Genomic DNA, 23,657 nt, shown 5'->3' with positions numbered 1-23,657 from the left:
TTCATTTCTAGTTTTACCTAGACACTGATGGCCTCAGCCCATTTGCAGGATGTAAACCGTTACCTGAGTATTGATTGAAATAATTGTTAGAGACTTCCTTAATCACAGAGTTCTGTTTGAAGTTTTCTATCAACAGTATGTGTTCTGGTATCACATTCATCTACCATAGAGTTATAGTTGTTGACTCCAGCAGGAAGCCGCAGCTCTGCTCAAGGTCTCTGTGAGCTCTTTTCTTGAGGAGCTTTTCACAACAACACAAACACAAAAGATGAGATCTTTACCTTTGGATTCAAAGCTTACACAAGGGTGGGATAACAATGATGTTGCTAAATTGAGGGTAAGTCTGCAGACCTAGACCATCAGGGTCATCTGAGCGTGGGGGGGTCTGCTGCTGGACTGATTATGACTCCCTTGTGCTCCTGACTGACAAGTGAACACAAGACAGAGCAGGCAGAAAACTGGACTCTGTGAATCACTGTGAGACCTTTTTTTTCATGTTCAGTTCTCTCGCTGCAGCAAATCCCCCTTCAGTAGTTGAAGCCTTGCTCTAAACGATATGTCAACACAAATTATTTTTATGAGCCTGCTCTGCATTATTTATGCCTTGATCAGGATAATACCATTCAACATTATCAGTTATATCCATTGTAGGCCTGTCAAAATAACAAATTTTGCTAGACGATAATTTTCCAAAATAATATTGCCAATAAAAATATTATTGTCAATATTATTATTATTATTATTTCATTTTTTCATTGATGGAATTATGATAAATGGGATGATAAAGTGAGTACACCATATCAAAAGCAAGAAACTTTAATTTCTTAAGAGTATATAACTGTAATAAAAAGGTCAGGATCTTTTAAATAAAATAAATTAAAGAAAAAATATAATAAATTTAATAAACAAAAAAGAGAAAAAAAAATACAATGAAAATGAAATGGACTCTCTTTTAGAGAAAAAAATACATGTCAATGAAAATAATTTATACTAATCAAAAACAATAAATCATAGACCCTGTCTCTAAAGAGAAAAACAAAACTAAAAAAAAACAACAATAAAAATATAGCCTAAATAAAAGGGAGTTTATACAGTTCCTGAAATGTTTGTAATGCTCGCTTCAGCTCTCTCTGTGTGTACGCCGAGCAGCCCTGTCTTCACCCCAAAGATCGCATTTTTTACAGATGCTCACTCCGCTATAAATCCACTAAATCTGCTATAGTACCTATGCACCCTGATGTTAGGAAAGATAGACGTAGTGAGCCATCTTCTCATTCAGCCTCTTTGGTCGATAGAGAGGAGGAAAACAAATATGCATGCACGTGTCAGTTTATCAAGGCTGGCAAACTTACCGAGGACGTTTTTATTTATCGTTCGGTTCATTGATTTATTGATTATCATGACAGGCCTAATCCACTGCGTTGTAAAAATGTGATTAATGGGGGAAAATATGTTTGGAATTGTTTGAAATTTAAAGTTTTGCGAATAATCAATGATGAATAATTACCATTACAAGGGATGGATTACAGAAAATAGTTAAAACATGCACTCTTATACAAAGTCAGTGCAGGAGTATAAACCAGGCTTAATGCCGGGAGTACACCAAATGCATCTTGACGCAGCATGGCTGCATGTTCAGTCCAGCACACTACATCCAACAGCTGGAGTCATGAAACTGAAGAGTTCTCATGCTTCCCACCACATTGATGATCCTTTCACCGTTCATGTTGTGTGTTATCTGTCAGGCCTGGCTGAGCACATTATGTTGGTTTGTTGTTGTAGTCAAGCAAAGCACGATCTGGTTGCTCTTTTGACCTAGGGATGGGCGTTTCAAGCAAAAGAGCTATTTGCTAATGGAAGATTATTCAAAGGTCACCCCCTCTCCCTGCAAGCCGCCCACCCTTCTGTCAACTTTACACCAAGATGGAGGGGGCTGCTATGCTCTGCACATTTAATATCATCATGAGTGACAAAGCCTACCATTGACTGTTGATCTGCGGACAGCCCCGCACTTTCTGCTGCGTGCCTTGCTCTCACATGACTGTGCGTAGTCGTTGACAACTCTTGGTATGCTTGACTAACCTTGCAGAGTTTGCACTGTACCTCATTTGTGTACATTTTTTCTAAGGAGTTCCTGCACTTCCCAATTCGTATTTGAGCGTCTTGTTCTTTTGGCTGTAAATTCACCAACCTGTTCCCTTCTGAATTGGCTCCACTCAAAATGTCGGTTTGTTGCTGTGGTCGAGTTACATACGATCCAATTTGGACAAAGTTTGTGTTATTTGTAGCACAGCTCTAGCATTATATATAAACCTGTGATCTGCAACAGGACCACAGGTCACATGAACTGTTTGAATTTTTTTTATCTTAATGACCATAGGAATATTCAAAAATCATTGCCCATCCTGAGTTTTGACACAGTTTGTTTCATTTTGAGAGCCATTGGGTATTTAAGGGGATTTCCGTGCACAACTTCCTGTCCCACTTTACCTTTTCTTTTAAAAAAATTAACACATCACATTTCTGGCATCCAGCATAATGAGGGCTCTTGAGTATCTAATGCATCCAACTTCAATTGGCTGGAGAAGGGACACAGCCTGACAGAGCAAACCCAGGGTGAGTTGATGCTATGACCTGAAAAGAAACTGATATGATTCAGTACTGTGACAAAGTGGAGCAGGACCAGAGATGAATCTGGTGTAAACATTTTTTTTTTTTTTTCCTTTGCTCAGAAATTTTTAAATTTTGATACCACACTGTAGTGTCCAAACGTTTTAACACAGTTGTTTCTAACCACACACCTCTCCCCGTAGAGTAAATAGCCGTTGGTCGTTTCAGAGGAGTAAAACCATTTATAGGCCAGGAGATATAAGGGAACAATGACTTGACTGACATAAGAGATGACACGACCGCCTGACCAATCATCACAACAGGAAAAAGAGGCGGAGAAGCAAGACAACATCTTAAAATGCATACAGCTGATATTTAGTGTATTTCTGAAGTACATACTGTTATTTCTTGACATCATTTCCCAGCAATCCCTCAATTTAGTGGAGCAGATAAGTGAAAAAATTGTTCACATGGTGATGTAAGCATGACATTTGGCACAGATACTCTCTAAAGGACACTCGTTTGAAATAAAACGTTAGACACGTGAATATTCAAAATGGTGGCCATTTTTTTCAAGATGACCGCCATTTCCATTAAAGGCTCATTATTCCAACAGTTCAAATGGTGATGCAAACATGAAATTTGGTACAAATAGTCTTTAAGGGACACTCTTATGAAATAAAATGTTACACACCCGGTAATTCGCGAACATGGTCATTTTTCAAGATGGCAGCCATTTCTTTTGAACGCTTAATATTTCAAAAGTTCAAATGGTGATACAAAGATGAAATTTGGTATGAATACTCTCTAAGGGACTCTCTTTGAATAATAATGCTAGACTGCACAGGGTTACCATGTGCAGTGCTATTGGACCATTGAAGACCACAGGCATACTGTTCTTTCAGCTTTCACAGGTTGTGCAGCTGCAAGTGTGAATGGAAAAGTAAGCAGCCAGCTTGAGTCCTTGGTATGGCTCAGTCTTTGGGTTTTCAGGTAGACCTTTGGCTCAGTTCTTCATCAGTGTGTCTCTAATTTTAACAGTGAACCACAGTTTTTAGTTTAGTTTTAGTGTATTGTTTTCCACTGACTTATAATCAGTAAAGATATTTAATGTCTAATGTCTTTATTTGAATGAGTGGCCAATAGAGAATATCTGTGCCAACTTTTAAGCTTGCATCACCATTTGAACTGTTGAAAAGATGTGCATACAATAGAAATGGCCACCATCTTGAAAATGGCCACCATCCTTAATTTCTGCATGTCTAATGATATATTCCAAAAGAATGTCTCTTAGAGAGTATTTGTACTAAATTTCCTGCTTGTATCACCATTTGAACTATTGAAATAATAAGCTTTTGATAGAAATGTTGGTCATCTTGAAAAATGGCCGCCATCTTGGATTTTCACTATTCAACTATTCTCCTAAAATTTGCAATTATCTGCTCCACTAATTACACTTAAAAGGCAGTAAGGTTTTTGCTGTATACTGTACAATAGTGGATATAGCCTCAGTGAAATCACCCATATATTTCTGATGCAGACTAATGAAGCCTGTAGTAAACAGAAGCCTTATTGGAAATAATGACTTATTAGGTGGGTTCTGAGGCTCCCACTAACAGCCATAGGGTGCCAGACCCGTCAGTCAGGTGAGCTGTGCCTCAGATAGACCCAATCTGTTTGTTTTGTTTTGTTTTGTTTTTTTAACCAGGCTGTAAATGTGTTTTTAAATGTTGTATAGTTTTTTTTTTTTGTTTGTTTGTTTTTTTTTGTTTTGTTTTGGACTTTGTGATTCCAAGTCTTTCTGCAGTAAGCCTCAAGTGGACACTTGATGAACTGCATTTTTTTTTTTTTTCTTGCACATCGACACAGGCTTTGTTTCTCACAGCCAGAGCTTGCCACTTGTTTGCTGCTCGAAATTGACAAACTTTTCCTATTCCTCGTCACACTACCTCACGGCACCATCTTCATCAGTCTTCTTTAGCTTCACCGTTTTGTTTGTTTGGGCTCATTACTTTTGTTCATGGAGAACGATCTGTGCTCTCATTGGTCAATGCCACTGATGTGATGGATAAAACTAAAGGAAGTGGAAAGAAAAATACTGGCAATATTGTCCGTCATTTAACAATCCATCAGCTATCAAAAATGTTTATTCTAATAAATCAATGTGTGGCTGTCGCTGTAAATGAAAAATACATATTCTACTCACCCGTCTTCCACTCTATTATTTCCCCTGTATCCCCTGAGATGGAGAGCCAGAGAGAAAGAGAGATGGGGCAGTGATTTGACAAATATGTGCTTGTCAGAGGATCCAGCTGTTGACTAACATCTAAATCTAAGACATTAGTACATGGAACCTAAACTATGTCCATCTTTGAGTTATTAAAATGGAAAGTACTTTACATGTCAGGCAGCTAAACAAATTAGAAAACACGTTTGTGTTTCCAGTTTATCCCAATATCATTCAGTTTTTCATTGTTAAACTTGGAAAGCAGATCTTGATAGACCTCTGTCCTTGCCCGCATGAAGACGGTGAAGTGTCCCTTCAGCTGAATACAGCAAACAAGAGCAGCTCTGTTGACATGATGGGGAGGATAAAGGATGGACAGGAGGAGAGAAAACGAGAGCTCAAACATGACATAAACTAACCAAGCGCCGTTTGAACATCAGAGGACTTGAACACGAAAAAGAAAAAGATCCATACTGATCACATCACTTTGGTTTTGTTGCTTTTAATCATATATAGGTCTTTTCAACATGTTGTGCTTTCTTTGTATTTCTTTGAAGAAATAACCTTGATCAGAATCCTTGAAACTTCAGCATATCGAGCACAAACCCTTGGGTCTTTCTGATTTCTCTTTTTTTCTGACAGGCTTTACATTTTGTGTGAGTCCAGAGCACAAACACTAGTGTTGTTTTGGTTCACTCCCTAATCCCTGATTTAATAATTTCCAGGGTGCTTCATCCCTATGATTCTACAAATCAACTTGTCACATCCTGTGTTTATGAGCATCTCAGGGACTCGCACACTGATATCATCATTCACTTAACAGGATGAGATGGTCCTTGTGTCACAGCTCAGCTGGTGCGATATTGACATTCATGTGGCGACCCTCCTAAAACCGGCGTTGATAGCATTGATCGTATAAACCTTAAATCAATGCGGCTCTGACCACTTGTAAAGCAGCAGCCTGGGCTGAATCTCAGCCTCCAGAGCGGCTCTCCAAGCATCACAGCTTGGCGTGTTTTTGAAAAGCCTGCCGAGCGAGACAAACCAATCCATAGCTTCCCTGTGGGCTGAGAGAGAGGCACACAGCCCGAGTGCCCGGCCTGTTTGTTGTGCTGCTGAATCTGTGATGCAGACAACACAGCAACACTGGTTGATTTTCAACCAACACAACAACAACAATAACAACGGAACAAAAGTCACAGCTCACACAGGAATGTCCTTCATTAAAGCTGGACTGTAAAAGAGATTTGCTAACAAATACAATGAATCAAAGGAATTCATGTTATTTGGAAGGTGCTGAAAATTTTATTTGACCGATGCTGCATCAGCAGAGAGGAGAAGCTCAGGTTGCTATCAAAGTGTTTGAGTTTTTATCTCAGAGTGAAACCAAACACATCTACAGTGACTTTTTTTTTTTCCATGAACTCAAAGCAAACATGACCAGCAGCATCATGACCGACAGTTTCTCCCTTTTTGATCTGTAATCACTGTGAGCTGGAAAGTGTCAGACCAGATGAATAACAGCTTGCTGAAAAATATATATATTTTTTTTACAATTTTTAAAGGAAAATACAATCTCAGAGTGATACTTTTGATTTCAAAAAGATGCAGGAATGGACTCCTACCTGAAAGTAATACTTAGTTATGTACAGTAAAAGATCAGCCAAGATATAATAGATGACACTTTATCCATAGGGGAGACCACAATTGACTCAAACAGGAGGTCTTCACAGGAACTGTATTCTATCTATTCTATCAATTCTATTTTATTGTTCCCCAACTGTAACCGTACAATGATTGAGTGTGTGATTTTAGTTTGAGAAAGAAATGATGAATATTTTAGCCTGTAAAATGTCAGAGTTGTGCTAAAAGCCCTAAGTGTTATCTTCAAAAGCATCTTTTACCAAACCATTTCCTTTTAGCTCTTTTTTTTAATTATTTTTTATTTTCATTTTTTGTAATCACAAAAAAACGTTATCATGAATGATTCGATAATTATAGTAGTCTATAAATCTATTTTATTATTATTCTTTTAATTGATTCATTTTTTTTGTTTTATTGTATCTTTTCAATTACACTCCTTTTTAATTGAAATTTGATTGTTTTCTATCATTTGTTCTGCCTGTAAAGCACTTTGAATTGCCATGCTGAAATGTGCTATATAAATAAACTTGCCTTGCCTTGCCTTGTCACAATTCACACATTCTCACTTGTTTGCAGTGGCGCAGTGGTACTTGTTTCTTTCTTTTTTTTTTTTCCAATTAAAAACGTTAAAATATTTGTGAAAATTGTAATTCTAAGAGCTGCTTTTTTATGCCTTAAATCAGATAGTGGAGTACTGTTGCAGGAATCAAAGCAAAGGAGTAATGTGTGGGAATAGTCCTCAGGCTGGATTCAAACCCAGGCAACCTATGTGATGGGGGACTTTGTGGACCACCAGACTAACAGGAACATCTGACCTGTGAAAATTGTCGTTTGTGAAATATTTCCGCTGATGTAGCTTACAATGTAAAATTATGTCAGATTAAGAAAAAAATAAAACAATTCAAAAGATTTAGTGGATTCATCAAAGTGAGGCAAAGGATAAGGGTCAGTATGTGCTGCTTAAAGAATAAGTAACAAAAGGTAAACTATAAACTAGAGCTGGTTATTCTTTCTTATTTCAATAAACTTGAAACAAAATCTGAATAACTTACTGTAATAACCAGGGCATGAGTCAAACTTTTAGGTCCTACTTTTTCTCTTAAAAGCGTGCTGCATTTGAAACGCTAGTGTGACTTATATACAAGTATTGAGTAGCTGAGTGAAGTATTGAGTTGTGATGTGGTATTGTGAAGGCTAAAGCTGACAGTCAGTGATTCAGCTACCCTCATAGTTACGCCGCTGTGCTTAGCTAGCACTGTACAAAGTTGATTGTAATGTTGAATAGACATACAAATACTGTTAAAACTATCAGTTTAACAACCTAAACCATGACTCAGTCTTGGTCAAGTGTCTTAGAAACTTGTTTTTAACATCAACTTCAAAGGGGCTGCTCTCCCAGCGCTCTCGTCAACATCGTCCCGCTCTTAAAGGGGACATATCATGCTGATCCCTGATTTAATACTTACATATAATATAAAAAATTTGAAAACAAGACCTTTCACCCCCTGAATTTTCAAAAAATGAGATATTGTATTTTTTCTGATATCCTAGAACAAGATTTGATGCCTCTGAAAATAGGTCATTGCCATTTGGCCGCAAGATTTTGACCGTCGTGACAACACAAGGATCCTTTCTTTTTATTGGAGTAATCTGATAAAGCAGCTCCTCCTCTGTGATGTCAGTTAGTCACACAACCACCACCGAGGGATACACCCACCAAGAGCCGAGTATAAATGTATAAACTATACATGTTACAGTATCGGTTTGACTCACCACACTGAAGCGTCCTGAGATGATCTGTGTCCAGGTGGATGTTCTTCCTCCTGAGCTGCAGAACCGTCCAGGTCTGACTCGGGGTCCAATACAAAAGGACGTATCCTACACTCTGCCATTTTATTAGTGCTATCAATGCCTTACGGTGAAGTTTTGGCCAACAGCAAACTCGCTCGGTCTGCCCCATCCAATATGGCGGTTTTGTAAATACTGCCATGCTGCAAAAACTGCCCCCTGGCTCTACCCCCTCCCCCCCTCTGATAGAACTGACCAATCAGAGCACAAAGGGCTGTGACGTTGCGAGGTTACTGGAGGTCATTCTCCAAACGGAGCGTTTCAACGAGATCTTCAGAATGGCCTAAAATTAGGATATTGAGAAAGCTATTGTGGGGAACTAAATGACTTGTACTGAGGGCAGAAATGCTTTACAGACATCCTAGTCTGGCATAGTGAAAAGGAGAAACAAGCATGATATGTCCCCTTTAAGTGATTGGCTCCACAGGACTTGAGGACAAGTCAATCATAGCAGTTCTTAAAGTATGCATCATACAGATAACAACCATACCCATACACTTACACAGACACTACTGAGTATGGCTAATTACCACAAATGCAGCTGTGGCCATAACAACCAAAATCACCTTCAAGCTAGCGCAAGACCTTTCTTGACCCTGAAAAATAACAGATACAACAACCGCAGATGGCGAACCTCAACAAACCATCAAAGAACCAAACACTGAAAATGCTTCTTTGTATTTATTTACTAGATTAGTTATATGGATTATTTTATTGACTAGTCCCACCTTCATCCTCGTTCTTTCTATAACGACCACAAGCAAACAGCTGTTTATTCAATGTTGGGTATTGGTATTTTTCTTGTTTTTCACTATAGGCTCTATTATTGGATCTTCTTTGTTTGTCGAGAAAACTCAGTTAACACTGCAGTGTCGTCAGGAAACCACCATTCTCCACCAGAGTGTCCCTCATCTTCTTCTGGAGAATGATGAAGTTTCTCCCACTGTCAGAGTGGTAGTAGGAAACTGGGAGCTATCTGTACCAAACCACCAAACCAGGAATGATCTGATGTACAGTAAACTTATTTTAATATTATTCTTCCTGCTCTTCCATCTTTGTCCTGCCTCGAGCTGTGTCTCACAGAATCAATATGGCATCGGCTTCATATAATTTCCGCTGTGTGTCGGGATTTTTAGCGCAGGCCAGCGTCTTACAAAGCAGACAGCATGTTTTTAATAAAGCAGCTGAAATGTTACATGCTGCTGCTCGGCTGGTTTATTGTCCCTTTAGAAATGCATGGGCTGTGGACAGTGAAAGAAATGGAACAATGAACTTTTAGCCGCAATTTAATTTCCTTTGTAGACGGTCAGGATTGAAAAAAGGACATTAAAGAAAAGCAGGGAATGCAGATGTAGTTTGAATGAGGGGCTTTCTTTTACAAAGAAGCCAACCCTTTGTCCTTTAGGGGTGGTCATATTTAAGAAAAATGAAGTAATACATATAAGATTTCCCTGAAGGAGGAGTAATAAAAGCCAAGGTGAAGGATGAGTGAATACATAATATCTGATTGTCTGAACGTGCATGACGAGGATTTCTTTTATGTGAGTGTGGATTCATTGAAAGTGGGATTATCTCCCTGCATCCTCCATGACATTCTTCAGCTCAGAAAAAGATTTTCTGTCTCATCTCAAACACTCGATAATCATCACATTCAACAACACTTTATGTAATTGAATATCATGACGCTTTGCACTGAACACATTTCTATTTTTTCCTTGAACCCACCTGCGTATTTCCAATGTTGGAGTATTTATAGAAACATGGTAATTTGCTGCCTGTCATTAACTTGACCCAAATGAATTAGTCTCACCTGAACTGGTGCAGTAATGAGTTTGGGATTTGCAGAGGGGAAACTTGCGGTGGCTTCACAGTGGAAGTGTGTTGGCTGTAGAAATGACTTCATTTTCCCTTCAGTGTGCATGTTAACAGACTTGAGCAGTCAGCCGGCCGGAAAGAGAAGTCCATTTTGTGTTCATCTTGTGCAACAAAATCTAGAGATCAGGGGGTTCACTTGTTCTGTTTCCAAGCAATGTGCAGATCTGGGCTGAAATGAATAGAAAAACAATGAGTTAAGGGCTCTTTTGACCTGTGTCAGATAAATCAACGTCATAGGCATTAAGCAAGGGTGGAATTTCTTCCATTTGATTGCTTTTCAAAGTAAGAGTCTGGGCCCTTTATTATGAAGTTTTGCATTACATAGTTATTGGACAAATAATTCTCTTGCAACTCTTCTTTTAATATTTGCTGAACTTTTGTTGAAAAAAAAAAATGAAAAAAAATATTCTGAAAAGATATCAGCAGCAGTGAGACTTTGCAAACTGTTAAATGATGTTTAAGTCTTTCTTGTTGTCTGTGCTTCCTCTCATGTCTCTGTTACTTAACTCTACTGTACTCATAGAATGGCTTGGCAAATGTGTGGATTAATGAAAGTTGGAGAGATAGTTGGAGGGTTGATAAACACGATTGTTTGCTGACAAGACCAACTCTCCAAATACCATAATTTTCAGACTAAAGGTGGCTCCAGAGTATAGGTTGCATTAGTCCAAAAATGCATCATGAAGAGAAAAAAAAAATCTCTCTCTATACATATTTAAGTCACACTGGACTAAAAGTTTGAATTTTTTTCTTCTAGCCCTGCATATCTGCGGCCATAGTTAAGTTTCAGTTTCTTTTCTCTTGGCAGGCTCTTCTCACTCACTTCACTCACCCCATCCTCCCTGCTCTACTGTGAGTGTTGCCGGATGTACCTATGCAGTGTAAGAGTAAAATGAGCTCCATTAGCTGAATGTCTTCACTTAAAAAACTGTTTCAACAGCAGCAAGGAAGAAGATGCAAATGGACTTTTATTTCTCCAAATCATACTATCAGGCGCTTAACAGCTGGAGCTGTCAGGCTATCCAAGCTAGAGATTCAGAGCTTCTGTCATCATGCCTGCCATCAGGGCCGTGGAGATACTTACTCACCAATATTCCTCATGTATGAATTTGGTGATAAAAAAAATCCAATAATACAGCACCTTAGTTATTTGATTTGTAAGTTACACCTGTCTTTAAGTTGCAGTTCCAGCCAAACTGTGGAAAAAAGTGTGACTTGGCATCTGGAAATTATGGTATGTATAACATCCAAAAAGCATCCTCTGATACTGAAAAAAAAAAAAAAGTACCTCATGCACTACAAAAACTAAAATTTTAGCAAGTATTTTCTCTTTTTATTAGTTGACTAATTAGATCTAATATGAGCCATGTTTACCTGAAAAGTCCAGAAAAAAGGCCTTATGTCAAGATATAAGGGGACAATAATGATGCCTCAACCGTGTCTTTAAAAAAAAAAAAAAATGCCAAGAGGTATAAGAAACACATTTTTCTAGTTTCACATTTATCAAAATGTTATATCTTTGTGTCAGGAACCTTGAAACCCTTTTTTTTTCCTTCAAATAATTCAGGCGTGATTTTTGTTTCTTAATATCTTGGATATGATTTTTCTGGACTTCTCAGGTTTCAGTTTCTCTAGTTTAGACCTTGAGTGGAGAATCTAACTTTTAACAAGAACAGGGTATGGAGGTGTCACTCACAGATGTTATTGCACCTAAATGTAAATTAGGAACAAGGTTTTGACTCTTTTTTTAAGACTGTTATTTACAGTTCAAAACACCTCATCACTCAGAAAACTATTTCCTATTAACAGTTTAAAGTCAACAAATTTTTGTTATAGATAATGAATTTCCTTAGACTGGTACAGCTTCACACGCCATGTCCTGTACGCTGCTGAAAGATTTGATATCATGACAGATCTATGAAAACGTGTCCAAATGATGTCACTACAACAGATGACCTGTGAAGGAACAGTTTGGTTTCAATCCATTTACGGCCGCTCTAAAAGAGCCTGACCTCTGAGTAAGAACAACATTAATTTTTAGTTCCCACGTATCTGTTCTGCCACCTCTATAAAAACATAAAACTATGAGTGTAACAGAGCAAATGTTTACATGATAAATGTCTTCTTTCCACGTAGAGTGAAACGCCATCATAGCGTCATGCTGTGTTACCTTTATGAATCTCACTAAATGAAAGCAAATGATTCAAACCACATCTGTCATTAATACTCATTTCCAGAGGAGAACCTCTCTCAGCACCTGTGAAATGGGGTTGTGACTTTCACATTTGTTCAATGTCAGAATCAACACTGGAACACAAAGTCTAATGCATAAAACTCAAGTTTTATTATATTTTAATCCAAGCGTCATATTTTTAACTCATTTTATTATTCTTTGATGGCTGCAGGAGCTGGTGGGATAATGAATGCATGAGAGAATTTAGTGCATGAAATCTGTCAATTTCCATTCCTAATAATATGACTTGATATCAAATCCAATCAGAGGCTGCTGGCCATGATGCAGTTTATTATATTAAAAGCAAGAAACTTCCTTTTGCTATCTTGTAGCTGTCAGATAATCTTGATCTTCTGGCCCTCCTGCTTCTTAATGCCGTGCATACAGAGACTAAGTGACAGATTGATGGCTCCGCGTTAATACCAGGCCTGCTCTGTCAGAAGGAGAAAGGCCATGGCCTCTCTCCTCCATTCAGGACTTACATGACAGTGGTGTAAGTCATGAGGAGCACTGGTGCCATTAGAACATCATCCTCATCCGTTAGTAAGTGGATTATGGGGCTGGAGCGCTGGCATGCTGTGATGTGTGGTTTGGTTTTATTGGCTCTATAAGAGGACACAGTCCACTTAGTCCTCACTTTGATTCCAACTAATGCCTGACATCGAACAGTTTTCCATATCATCTATATCAGGCCCCTCTACGCATGGGTGCTAATGCAGGTTGATGGGTTTGAATTACATTTGTCACTGTGCTAGATTTGATAGAGGACCATTCTGAATGCTTCACATTTGACATCTTGTTCCAGTCTGCTGAGGGATGAATATAGTAATGACTCTGCTTTACATGTACTCTGCAGTTTAGGACTGAAGTATTTTCTGTTTATTCTGTTTTCTTTCTGACTTTTTTATATTGTTATATATATATATATATATATATATATATATATATATATATATATATATATATATATATATATATATATATATATATATATATATATATATATATATATATATTAGTGATGCCAGGCGATTAAAAAAATAATCTAATTAATTACAGGATTTGTAATTAATTAATCTATTTAATCGCATTTTAATCTCATATCTGCTTAAGGTCCCAAAATAAAGAATTTGAATTTCAGGACATTAAAATTAAAAAATAAAAATAAGGTGGGAATATATACAACACATTTTTAGGTACCCTGAGGCATAAGGAACAAAAGAAAAAAGTGTTATGGTTCTATCTTTACAAAATCGACACAGTCCTGCACCTAAGATAAGTTGATTTGATTTTTTAGACGTTTATTGCTTCTGTTCACATTTTTACTCAATGTGGACTCAATTTTCACTGCAATATGAACTTCTATACTTCTATTAGGTCTGGAGAACCTGGGCTAAAGGCTAAAAACTGTGAGGAACTATGTACAAAACACTTAATTCAAGTCTTGGATCAAAGAAAAGTGAAGTATTTTCAGTTAAACATGTTCTGAACACACAAACTGTTGCTCATTGGTGCAGAGCAGCCCCAAGCTGAAACTTGACACCAGGAAGATGGAAGGAAATCTTCAAAGAATTCTTTAGATTTAAATACAATACCTTTTTTGATCATTCAGGGGTTATTTGATGCAGTAGAGAGTGTTAAATTACCTGGTTTTTACAGAATTGAGCTAGAGCACACGGTTGATTTTTTGTAGATTTTCAAAAAGGACGTGTGGATAAATGAGATGTGGACGGCAGTCCCCTTAACAGCACTCTCTCTTCCCCCCGGTTCAAAGCATGTTGCTAGGTGTGATGCATTCAAGGACCGTCGGAAATTTGAAAATCTGACGAGAATACCACTTTTTTTTGAACGCCTCGCGGGTTTGGGATGCAGATTAATCTGCGTTAATTTTTATGACGCATTAATTTGCGTTGTAATTAATTAATCTAATTAACGCGTTAAAATGACAGCCCTAATATATATATATATATATATATATATATATATATATATATATATATATATATAAACGTTGTAGTAGTCAGCTTATGTAGTGCTATCGGCAGCCCGGTGCTCAGACATATTTGTAGGCTTACGTGACGAGTAAACACTGTAATTTTGTATGTTGCTTAGCCGTCTGTATTTGCTGGAAGCCTAGTGCTCTAAGACATGTCAGTAATGTATAATGTTACTAAATCCTGGTTATCTATGTTCTGCCAGTTATCAACCAAGCGGAGCTAACGTAACCTCACTCTACATTTTAGTGATAGACTCACAAGTTTGAACAGACAACTGAAACAGTTTAGCCCTTGTGTTAGCCTTTAGCTTAGGGTGTTTCTCTATCCTTTTTATATTTCTTCTGCTCCTCTGTCCTTTTTCTGTCAGACAGTTAGGCTCCAGTGTCCACCATCACCATCACCATCACCATCACCATCATGCTTGGTGTTATCATTGAGACTTAAACGTGCTGTAAATCGGCCCAGTCCTGCTAGGCCTGAAGCTGAGTAGTAGCATTTTAAAATAACCTTTATTGGTCCTGATGGTCCATTTTAAAGTGTGGTTTTGATCAGGCATATATCTTGAAGGGAGACTTTTTCAACATCACTTTCAAACTCCTCACGGCCCCTTTTAACCCTGCAAATGTATGCACTGCGTAACACGCATTACTTACTATCACTATCCTGCTCACTTATGTCTATCTTGTCATCTTTTTTGGTTTGTGTTAAGAAAAGCTAAGGCATCCAGGTTTGAGAGGATGGAGGCTAGACTGATGACAGTGTTTCTTATGAGGGGGGAAATCTGCTGGCTTGGGGTGCTGGTGGCTGGAATGGCCAAGTGGTAACTTCTTGAACAACTGCTTAGCAGGGGGGAGGGTTCTTTGTTTTGTTCCCACCACTCCAATGGATTTTCCATTGTTGGGAAGTAGAGTGCTTGGCTGTAAATCGCAGTTTGTCTTCGCTTTTGTTGACATTTCTTATTTTTATCATGGCTCTTGTAATGTGGTTCAAATGACAAGTTGATCTGTGCCTACAGCCCCGACTAGTAATTGGATTGGTCGACTTCTCAACTTGTCGATTTGTAGGTGAAGTATTAGTTATTCCTCTTTTTTTCCATCTACATATTAGACAGCTACTCTCTTGAATGAATCCTGCAAGTAGCACCACGCAGGTAGATGAATGACTGATGATAGAGTATACTTAAGCCCATATACAGATGATGTTTGAGCACAGACTGTATAATTTATGTTTCTCTGATATCACCTGCTGGTTTCTGAAACAGTTTTATGGTCAAACCTATCATTAGTGGTCACAAAGATCAGACCTGCTTTCTGTAGGTTGGCAGCAGGTGTAGTCATACAGGTTAATGAAAAATAACTACATGTTTTATCGAGGACTTATCATGATGATGCCTGATTTAATACTTACATATGATATAATAAATTTGAAAACAAGACCTTACACTCCCTGAATTTTCAAAAAATGAGATATTGTATTTTTTCTGATATCCTAGAACAAGATTTGATGCCTCTGAAAATAGGTAATTGCCAGTTGGCCGCGAGATTTCAACCTTCATGACGACACGAGGATCCTTTCTTTTTATTGGAGTAATCTGATAAAGCAGCTCCTCCTCTGTGATGTCAGTTAGTCACACAACCACCACCGAGGGATACACCCACCAAGAGTCGAGTACCCCCCCCCCCCAGAAGCTGGATGCAGGGACACTGCTCTGCTGAGCAGCTGGTGAATTAGCAGTTAAAACACTGTAGTTTTAGCAGACGTCGTCATACTTGTGAGACTGTGATATTTGCATCCTATATTGTACCGGTTTGACTCACCACACTGAAGCGTCCTGAGATGATCTGTGTCCAGGTGGATTTTCTTCCTCCTGAGCTGCAGAACCGTCCTGGTCTGACTCGGGGTCCAATACAAAAGGACGTTTCCTACACTCTGCCATTTTATTAGTGCTATCAATGCCTTACAGTGAAGTTTTGGCAAACAGCAAACTCGCTCAGTCTGCCCCATCCAGTATGGCAATTTTGTAAATACTGCCATGCTGCAAAAAACGCCACCTGGCTCTACCCCCTCCGCCCCTCTGATAGAACTGACCAATCAGAGCACAAAGAGCTGTGACGTTGTGAGGTTACTGGAGGTCATTCTCCAAACGGAGCGTTTCAACAAGATCTCCAGAATGGCCTAAACTGAGGATATTGAGAACACTATTGTGGGGCAATGAAGGAACTAAATGACTTGTACTGAGGGCCGAAATGCTTTACAGGCATCCTAGTCTGGCATAGTGAAAAGGAGAAACAAGCATGATATGTCCCCTTAAACGAAAAAAACCCGACATGTTTTAAAGTTTAAAACTAAACATGAACATGTTAAAAAACACATTGTTTACAATTGTTAAGCAGTGAAGTGGTCTTCTGCACCATAATCTTCAGCCTGTTGACATTTATCTTCACCCCACCTGCCTTTTTTATGACGTAATGACAGACAAGAGTCATGTAAAAGTGGTGCCGCTTACATGTGCTGCTAGATATCCCAGAATGCTTTGAGTGGGGATGCAAGGGGTTGGAATACAAAATTCATGGGAGCAAGTTTTCAGCCGTGCCGCCCTGTGTGCAGCATGCGTCTGACCAGGCTAAAAAAAAAACAATGAAGTTGCAGGTTATAACACCAAAGTCCACCAGCTGAAAGTCACTGAAACGTTTGGCAGAGCTCAGTGGAGGCATGGGGTTCAGTGAGTACTGGGTGTGTTGTTTTTCACAAGCTCTTTAACAATAACATGAAGATTAGGGAGAAAAAATGCTGGTTAGTGCTGCTGGAAGTCTGAAGTGAGCATTAATGAATCCTGAACACTTGATTTGAAATCTAAAAGTAAAATTTAAGAAAATCCAGCGTATTATCCACCAGCTTTCTTGATCAACACTGCGAGTGTCCTTTCAGTAAAAAAAAAAAGGTTATTGTATTCTGTGTAAAGTTTCATGTTGGTGAAGTGTCTAAAGGAGACTCTGTCAGTGACTTTCACAGTGCTGCAAATGTAATCATCCAAAACCAAATTACTGTGGTCTGTTTTTGACCAGATTTCCTGCAGAAGTGGCCCATATCATGGTTTCATTTGTTAATGTCCTTGACTATGCAGATTAAGCAAACACATTATGCAAATGCGCCTCTACTTTTGGCAATTCAAATTAATGGGAGCGACTGAAAGTCTCATTGTTAATGCAGGAAGAGAAATTCTAATATGTTTGAATAAGGATTTTTTATGTAAATGACTGATTAGAATCTATTTTTAATTTCATCACTTTTTGCTTATCTTTCTTAGCGTTGCTTTTTGGACTGAGCCGACACACAGTTTCACTCTAATTGTCATTTTTTCCATCAACATGCCTTCAAACTCCTATTCACCAAGTGATATTATAATCACTTGGTGTTTTTTCCCACGCTGATTCTCTTTAAAATGACACCAAAAAGGTGAAAGAAGATGGATAGTCTGACTGGTTTGTGCAGTGGAGACTGGTCATGCTGGTGGACGACTAACCTGGTGTTTCTACTCTAACTGAAGGTTGCTCTGTAATTTCCCAACTGAGAGGGATTCTCTTCTTCCTATGTTCGTCTACAGCAGTTAATCAGTGCCGTTTCCCTGTCTGTGAGCTGTCACCTTGACATTTTCATAACTCTTTCTGGCATTTTCCAACTTGCACAATGTTTCAGAATTTAATTAGGTTCCTATCTGGGAAGCACCGAGATAAAGCAGGAAGATTTGATTTCCTGTACACTGTACATGTCAAACTATGTCTCTTTATAATCATATCTGCATTTTATCGCTTCCTCCTGTTTCTGATTTACCCTTTTAGTTAACTTGATAATAGAAATTTGTTTAAACAGCGCAGATATCTGCTCTTACATTCTGTTTCCATGGAGCAGATATGGTCCGATATTCAAACCGACAATCGCTGTCAATCTCCCGTGTTTCCACAGGCTGTGCTTTTGACTCGCCTTGACTCTGATCCATATCCGGCTTCTTGGCAGGATTCTCCGACTCTGTTCTTGCCTTTCCTGCTCCCTCTTTGACTCTGTCTCTCTGTTTCGCTCGCGCTCTCTGCTTTCTGTCTGATTGTGTCTCCGTCCCGCCTGCTAACCTGTCCTCAGGGCAGGCTCAGTGCCCTTCATCTGTCCATCTTGTGCTCCAGCCTCAGCCTTTATCCCTCAGGTGCTGGTGGGGATGCTGCCACATCCTCTCACACTACAAACTGGCTCACGATTTATTAATATCAGAGTGAAAAAAAAAAGAGTAAAATCAAAGTCATGTGACCTGACCCAGTCATCTGACATCAGTGCTATCTGGAGTGCATATATGAGCTGATACTGAAAGTCACATTCGACTTCTGTCTTCTTTATTGTTACTGGCTGTGAGCCAAGTTTTTATTCAACCATTTTATTGATTTCATTTTGGCCCACAGAGATGGCGGTCCTGTTTCAAACCATTTTTTCAGGCTAGATTTGACTGTCATTACTTATGATAACATGAAAACAAACGTAAGATGCAAATATCATTCATATCACATCATTAATATGTAAAACATAAGTTCTTTAATCATTTAAGTTCGACAAAGGACACCTTTGATTTTACATAAAGCATCAATTTCATAACATAATTACATATAAGCACAAAGCTGAGGTTAAATGCGAAATACATTACGGACGGCAATTGCTGTTTTCCGAGTCAATATCATTTGATGAAAACACCAAACACTGAGTGAATCAAACACTGAAAGCATCACATGCAGCTTCATATTCACCCCTCAGCAGCAGATAATTAGATCGACAAGAAGACTTCAGGAGGAACACAACCATAAGAAATAATAATCCTATTAATCATAACAGAATCATCAGGTCTCAAGATGTTTTTTCAAACGTCTTTAATTTAAATCCTAACCAAAGCTGAAAAGAGCGAAAAGATTATAAGATATTTTTGATTTAAAGATCCTGTGAGGAACTTTTGGTTCATGTCAGTTTTGATGAGTTAAGTTGTTTTAGCTGATTTGTTTTCTTGGCAAAAAAACATGTAATCTTGAACTCATGGAATAATCAGTATTCACCCATTGAGATTCTGTTGTTGAGCACTTAGAGGAACACAGTTGGTAACGCAGCTACTTAGTAACACGTTACTCTAATTTGAGCACTGTTTTCAGTAACTAATCTAAGGCATTACTTTTTCCAAGCCAGTAATCAGATTTGAGTTACTTATCTCATCCAGTCACTGTGTGTTACTATTTGTTTCATTTTTCTTGGAACAAAAAAAAAAAAAAAAGAAAGAAAAAAAAAACTGTGGTGTAATAGCAGCCAGCAACAAACATAAACATCAGAGGGGGGAGGAGAGAGATGAGCGTTTTCTAGCTGGAAACACAGTCACTGTTTTGAGTTTATATTAAGGTTTGTTGTTCACTCTGTGCTGGCAGTTTGCTTAAGATCCTTTACTGAAACGTTAAGAAATCTATTAGAAAGAGATCAGCGCACTGAGATGTTGTTTGACTTTTTTCTGAAGGAAAGGTGAGTCCTGTCTTTACTGTAACATGAGCTGAGCCCTCCGTTGAGCATTAATCCATCTGTTAAGGAGCAGAGCAACATAGCGTATAGGCTACAACAAAGCACCTGGTGATGAGCAGGGGCGTGCCCAGACTTTTTAGACTTTGGTGCCCCGAGCATGGTACTGAGTATGATGTGAGCCCACACTTCATTAACATTAATTTTGCTTATTTAATTAAAAATACAGGATCCACAGACTACAAATTTAACAAAAAATGACACTGATAAAAAACCAAACTAGACCAAAACAAAGATAAAAAATATAAAAAATAATAAATAAATAAATCTAAAATTAAACTGAACAGTGCTGTAGTGCATCAAAAATAGTACTGTAAAATAGGTGTGCACTGATCACAATTTACTGACCGATCACCAATCTTTAAAATGCCTGACCTGCCAATACCGATTTGGGCCGATACTGATTCTTATTTTTTATTTTTTTATAACTGACAGCATATACCTTCAATGTTCCAATCTTATTTTATGAATAAAATTTTATAAATCACTGAACAATACCCATGAAATTAATCTTTATGTTTTAACTTTAACAACCAATAAAGTGTCCTGAGTTTTAGATCTTAGAGCAAAAAGCAACAATAGCCACGTTTACATGAGGAGTTTTTCGTCTTTTCGAATGGAATCTTTCTAAATGACTTTTACGAAAACAATAGTATACATGGAAAGGAATATTCCTATCTCTGGTCTACATGCCCCACTGTAATCAAACAGAAAAGTCAATGGGGCATTCGCAGAAAAACATAAACATCACGAGATTTATCAAAGGCGGAGGATAACAGTTTTTTTTATCACGGTATCATACTTCGTATTGCAAGTTTGTTGTCCGTCCAGTCTTGAAATTATGTTCAGTTCTTCAAAGTTTGGATCGAAAGCAAATTTTCCTCCAGTGCTGACGGCTCGCCGCCATTTTTAAAGTTGAGGAACGTCTCTAGTTGCGTCTTACGTCATATCTAAGCATGCGCTGAAAGAACGCACCCTGACAACTTTCTGTTTGAGTGGAGACATGATACCTCAATTGGTTTGGGGAAAGGAATATTCCACCCCTGTGAAACCGATTAAATGTCTATTCGCATTGGCACTTTTCTTTTGGAATGAGGTGTATGCAAAGGTTAAATTCTTTCCGTTTGAGCAAATAAACTGAATGCAAGCGGAATATTTGGGTCCATGTAAACGTGGCTAATGACTGGCTGTCAGACCTTCCTGAAGGAATATAAGATTGGATGAATATGTAAGGATGGGTCGATCACCGATCCCTGATCACTGATCTCCCAAAGTTAAGGAAATCGGCACTGATCGACCAGCCAGCCGATCAATCTGTGCATGTCTGCTGTAAAAGCTTTCTTTAGTTGTATTTTGAAATTCAAAATGTATAGAAAGAATAGTTTTTGTTTTTGATTATACACTACACATTTCACAAGTAGCAATCTCTTGGTGTTCCTTTAAAACAAAACATGTAGACTCATATTATTATTATTTCTAATCGCATTTGCACAATTTTGCCAAATTATGCAGCTGCATGTGTTGTCGGCAGCCACTAAATGTAACTAATAAATTAAGTTGTAATCTAACTTAGTTACTTTTAAAATCAAGTCATCAGTAAAGTAACTTAGTTACTTCTTAAATAAGTAATCAGTAATCAAATTGCTTTTTCAAGATAGCTGCTGACACCTACTCACAGCGGGAATTTAAGAATGAGCATTTCTTCTTTTTAAAAAGTTCTTAATGAGAGCCTGATATCAATTTCATTTTGTCTCATAATCTGCTTGAAGCTAACTGTAGATGGATAGACAGTGATGTGTTAACTGTGTAGTCTTCTCGTAAAAAAACAACAACACATGGACATCAAACAGCATGATAACTTACTTTAAAATCTCCTCCACCTTTCCACAGCAGTTTTCTTTTTGTGTCTCGTCTGTGAACTAAGCCATGTGAAACTGCTCCCGGCTCAAGCTCTTATTGATATGAAAACTCAGTCATTTCCCAAAATGTTCCCATTATTTTAACAGCCTGGCTATTGACCTCAGTACTTACAGTGAGGATATGATTCATATCCACTGACCTGTTCTCACGTACTACAAAACCACACAACTTTAAATGACCTGAAACTAGCTGAGAGCCCTGTTCTGAACTCCCTGTACTCAGTTTCAAGGAGAAACCAGCACACAGTGGCATGAGAACCGCTGCCTTTTAAAAACACTGCAAGTGTTATTTGGTAAATTGCATCTGCAACCTTTTTCAGATTGTGCTGTTGGCATCAGAGCTCTGACTTTGATCTGTATTCCACTTGGCAAGATTCTCTCAATATGTTCTCCCCTTTGACTCTCTCCTCTCCCGCTCCTCTCCCTTCTTTTTCTGTCTCCCCTCCAAATGCTGCCCTCCTCCCCTCAGGGTGGGATGATCGCCCTTCTGCTGTCCATCCTGTGCCTGGTCCTGATCCTCTACACCCGCAGGCGCTGGTGTAAACGCCGCCGCATCCCCCAGCCCCAGAAGAGCGCCAGCGCTGAGGCAGCTAATGAGATCCACTACATCCCCTCCGTGCTGATGGGGGGCCAGGCCAGAGAGAGCCTCAGGAACTCCCGGGGACAGGGGCCCAACTCCAGCGGGACCCTCAGCATCAGGGAAACGCCCATTCTGGACGGGTAATCTAAAATGTTTCAACACAAAAAACAACATGTGCTGGTAGACACATTACCTTTTCAGAAGATGGATTCTACATGAAAGTTTAAAGCTTCAAATCTTTAAACTTCTTATCTCTCAGAACACAGTCATGTTTCTAAACCCCACCATCAAGCGTGTTATCAGTTTGTAACATTCAGTCAGATCTCAATAAATGTAGTGATCTAACACTAATTGATTTTTCCCTCATCCCCAGGTACGAGTACGACATCACTGACCTGCGTCACCATCTGCAGCGAGAGTGTATGAACGGTGGAGAGGAGTTTGCCAGCCAAGTCACCCGTACCCTGGACTCCCTGCAGGGCTGCAATGACAAGAATAATATGGACCTTACACCTGGTATGTTGACTGACACACAAACAATGAATAAACATCTAACAATGTAGATGTTTTTACATCAGTCAACGCTCTCTGTAGTCTCTGAGAAACTATAAGAAGCAGGCAAGAGAAAAAAACATCTGGTTCTCAATTTTCTGAGTCTGATCTGAATACATCTCTGCATATTATCAGTTAAAAACAGGAGTGGGGATAAAGCAAAGCCATTAAAAAAGTTTATCATTTTTATTTTTGGAGGAGGAAGAATAAGAAAATGCTCAGGTGTTGTTTAGAGAATATTACCACCCTCTTAAAATAAAGGCCTATGTCACTTTCAGTTTATTGCAGATACAAATTGAACCAAATATTTAATACACACAAATTGAAGCAGTAACATCAATCTTATTTTCACAACTTTCCACTAAATTTAAAAATACTTTATCTAAAGTTTGACATAAACAACACCTGTAAACTTTATTCAACAAAGGCAGCTCTTAAAAACTCATATATTCAAAGGGACAGTGATGAGTTTTTTAGTAATGTTGAAAAAGTCTCTCTTCTGAATACATGCCCGATCTTAATCCACACTTTATAATGAGATAATCAGCACCAATAGAGCTTATTTCAAAATGCTACTTCTTAG

General features: G+C 38.4%; 1 protein-coding gene across 6 annotated transcripts in view; it reads left to right on the top strand.

Annotated features, from left to right (window-relative positions):
* Positions 1-23,657, top strand: part of astn1 (astrotactin 1) — a 663,514-nt gene that overhangs the window by 112,679 nt on the left and 527,178 nt on the right. For all 6 annotated transcript variants that reach the window (XM_074688258.1, XM_074688257.1, XM_074688256.1 and 3 more), the window contains exons 3-4: positions 22,412-22,662; positions 22,896-23,038. In XM_074688258.1, the coding sequence (XP_074544359.1) occupies positions 22,412-22,662; positions 22,896-23,038 (394 nt within the window). The remainder of the gene's footprint in view (positions 1-22,411; positions 22,663-22,895; positions 23,039-23,657) is intronic.

This window comes from Halichoeres trimaculatus, unplaced genomic scaffold (assembly GCF_033239565.1).
Source record: "Halichoeres trimaculatus isolate MK-OKI-2021-1 unplaced genomic scaffold, fHalTri1.1 fHalTri1_scaffold_15, whole genome shotgun sequence".
In the NCBI taxonomy this organism is placed as follows: Eukaryota; Metazoa; Chordata; class Actinopteri; order Labriformes; family Labridae; genus Halichoeres; species Halichoeres trimaculatus.
The sequence above is the reverse complement of the archived record's forward strand: the minus strand, read 5'-3'. Positions and strand labels throughout refer to the sequence as shown.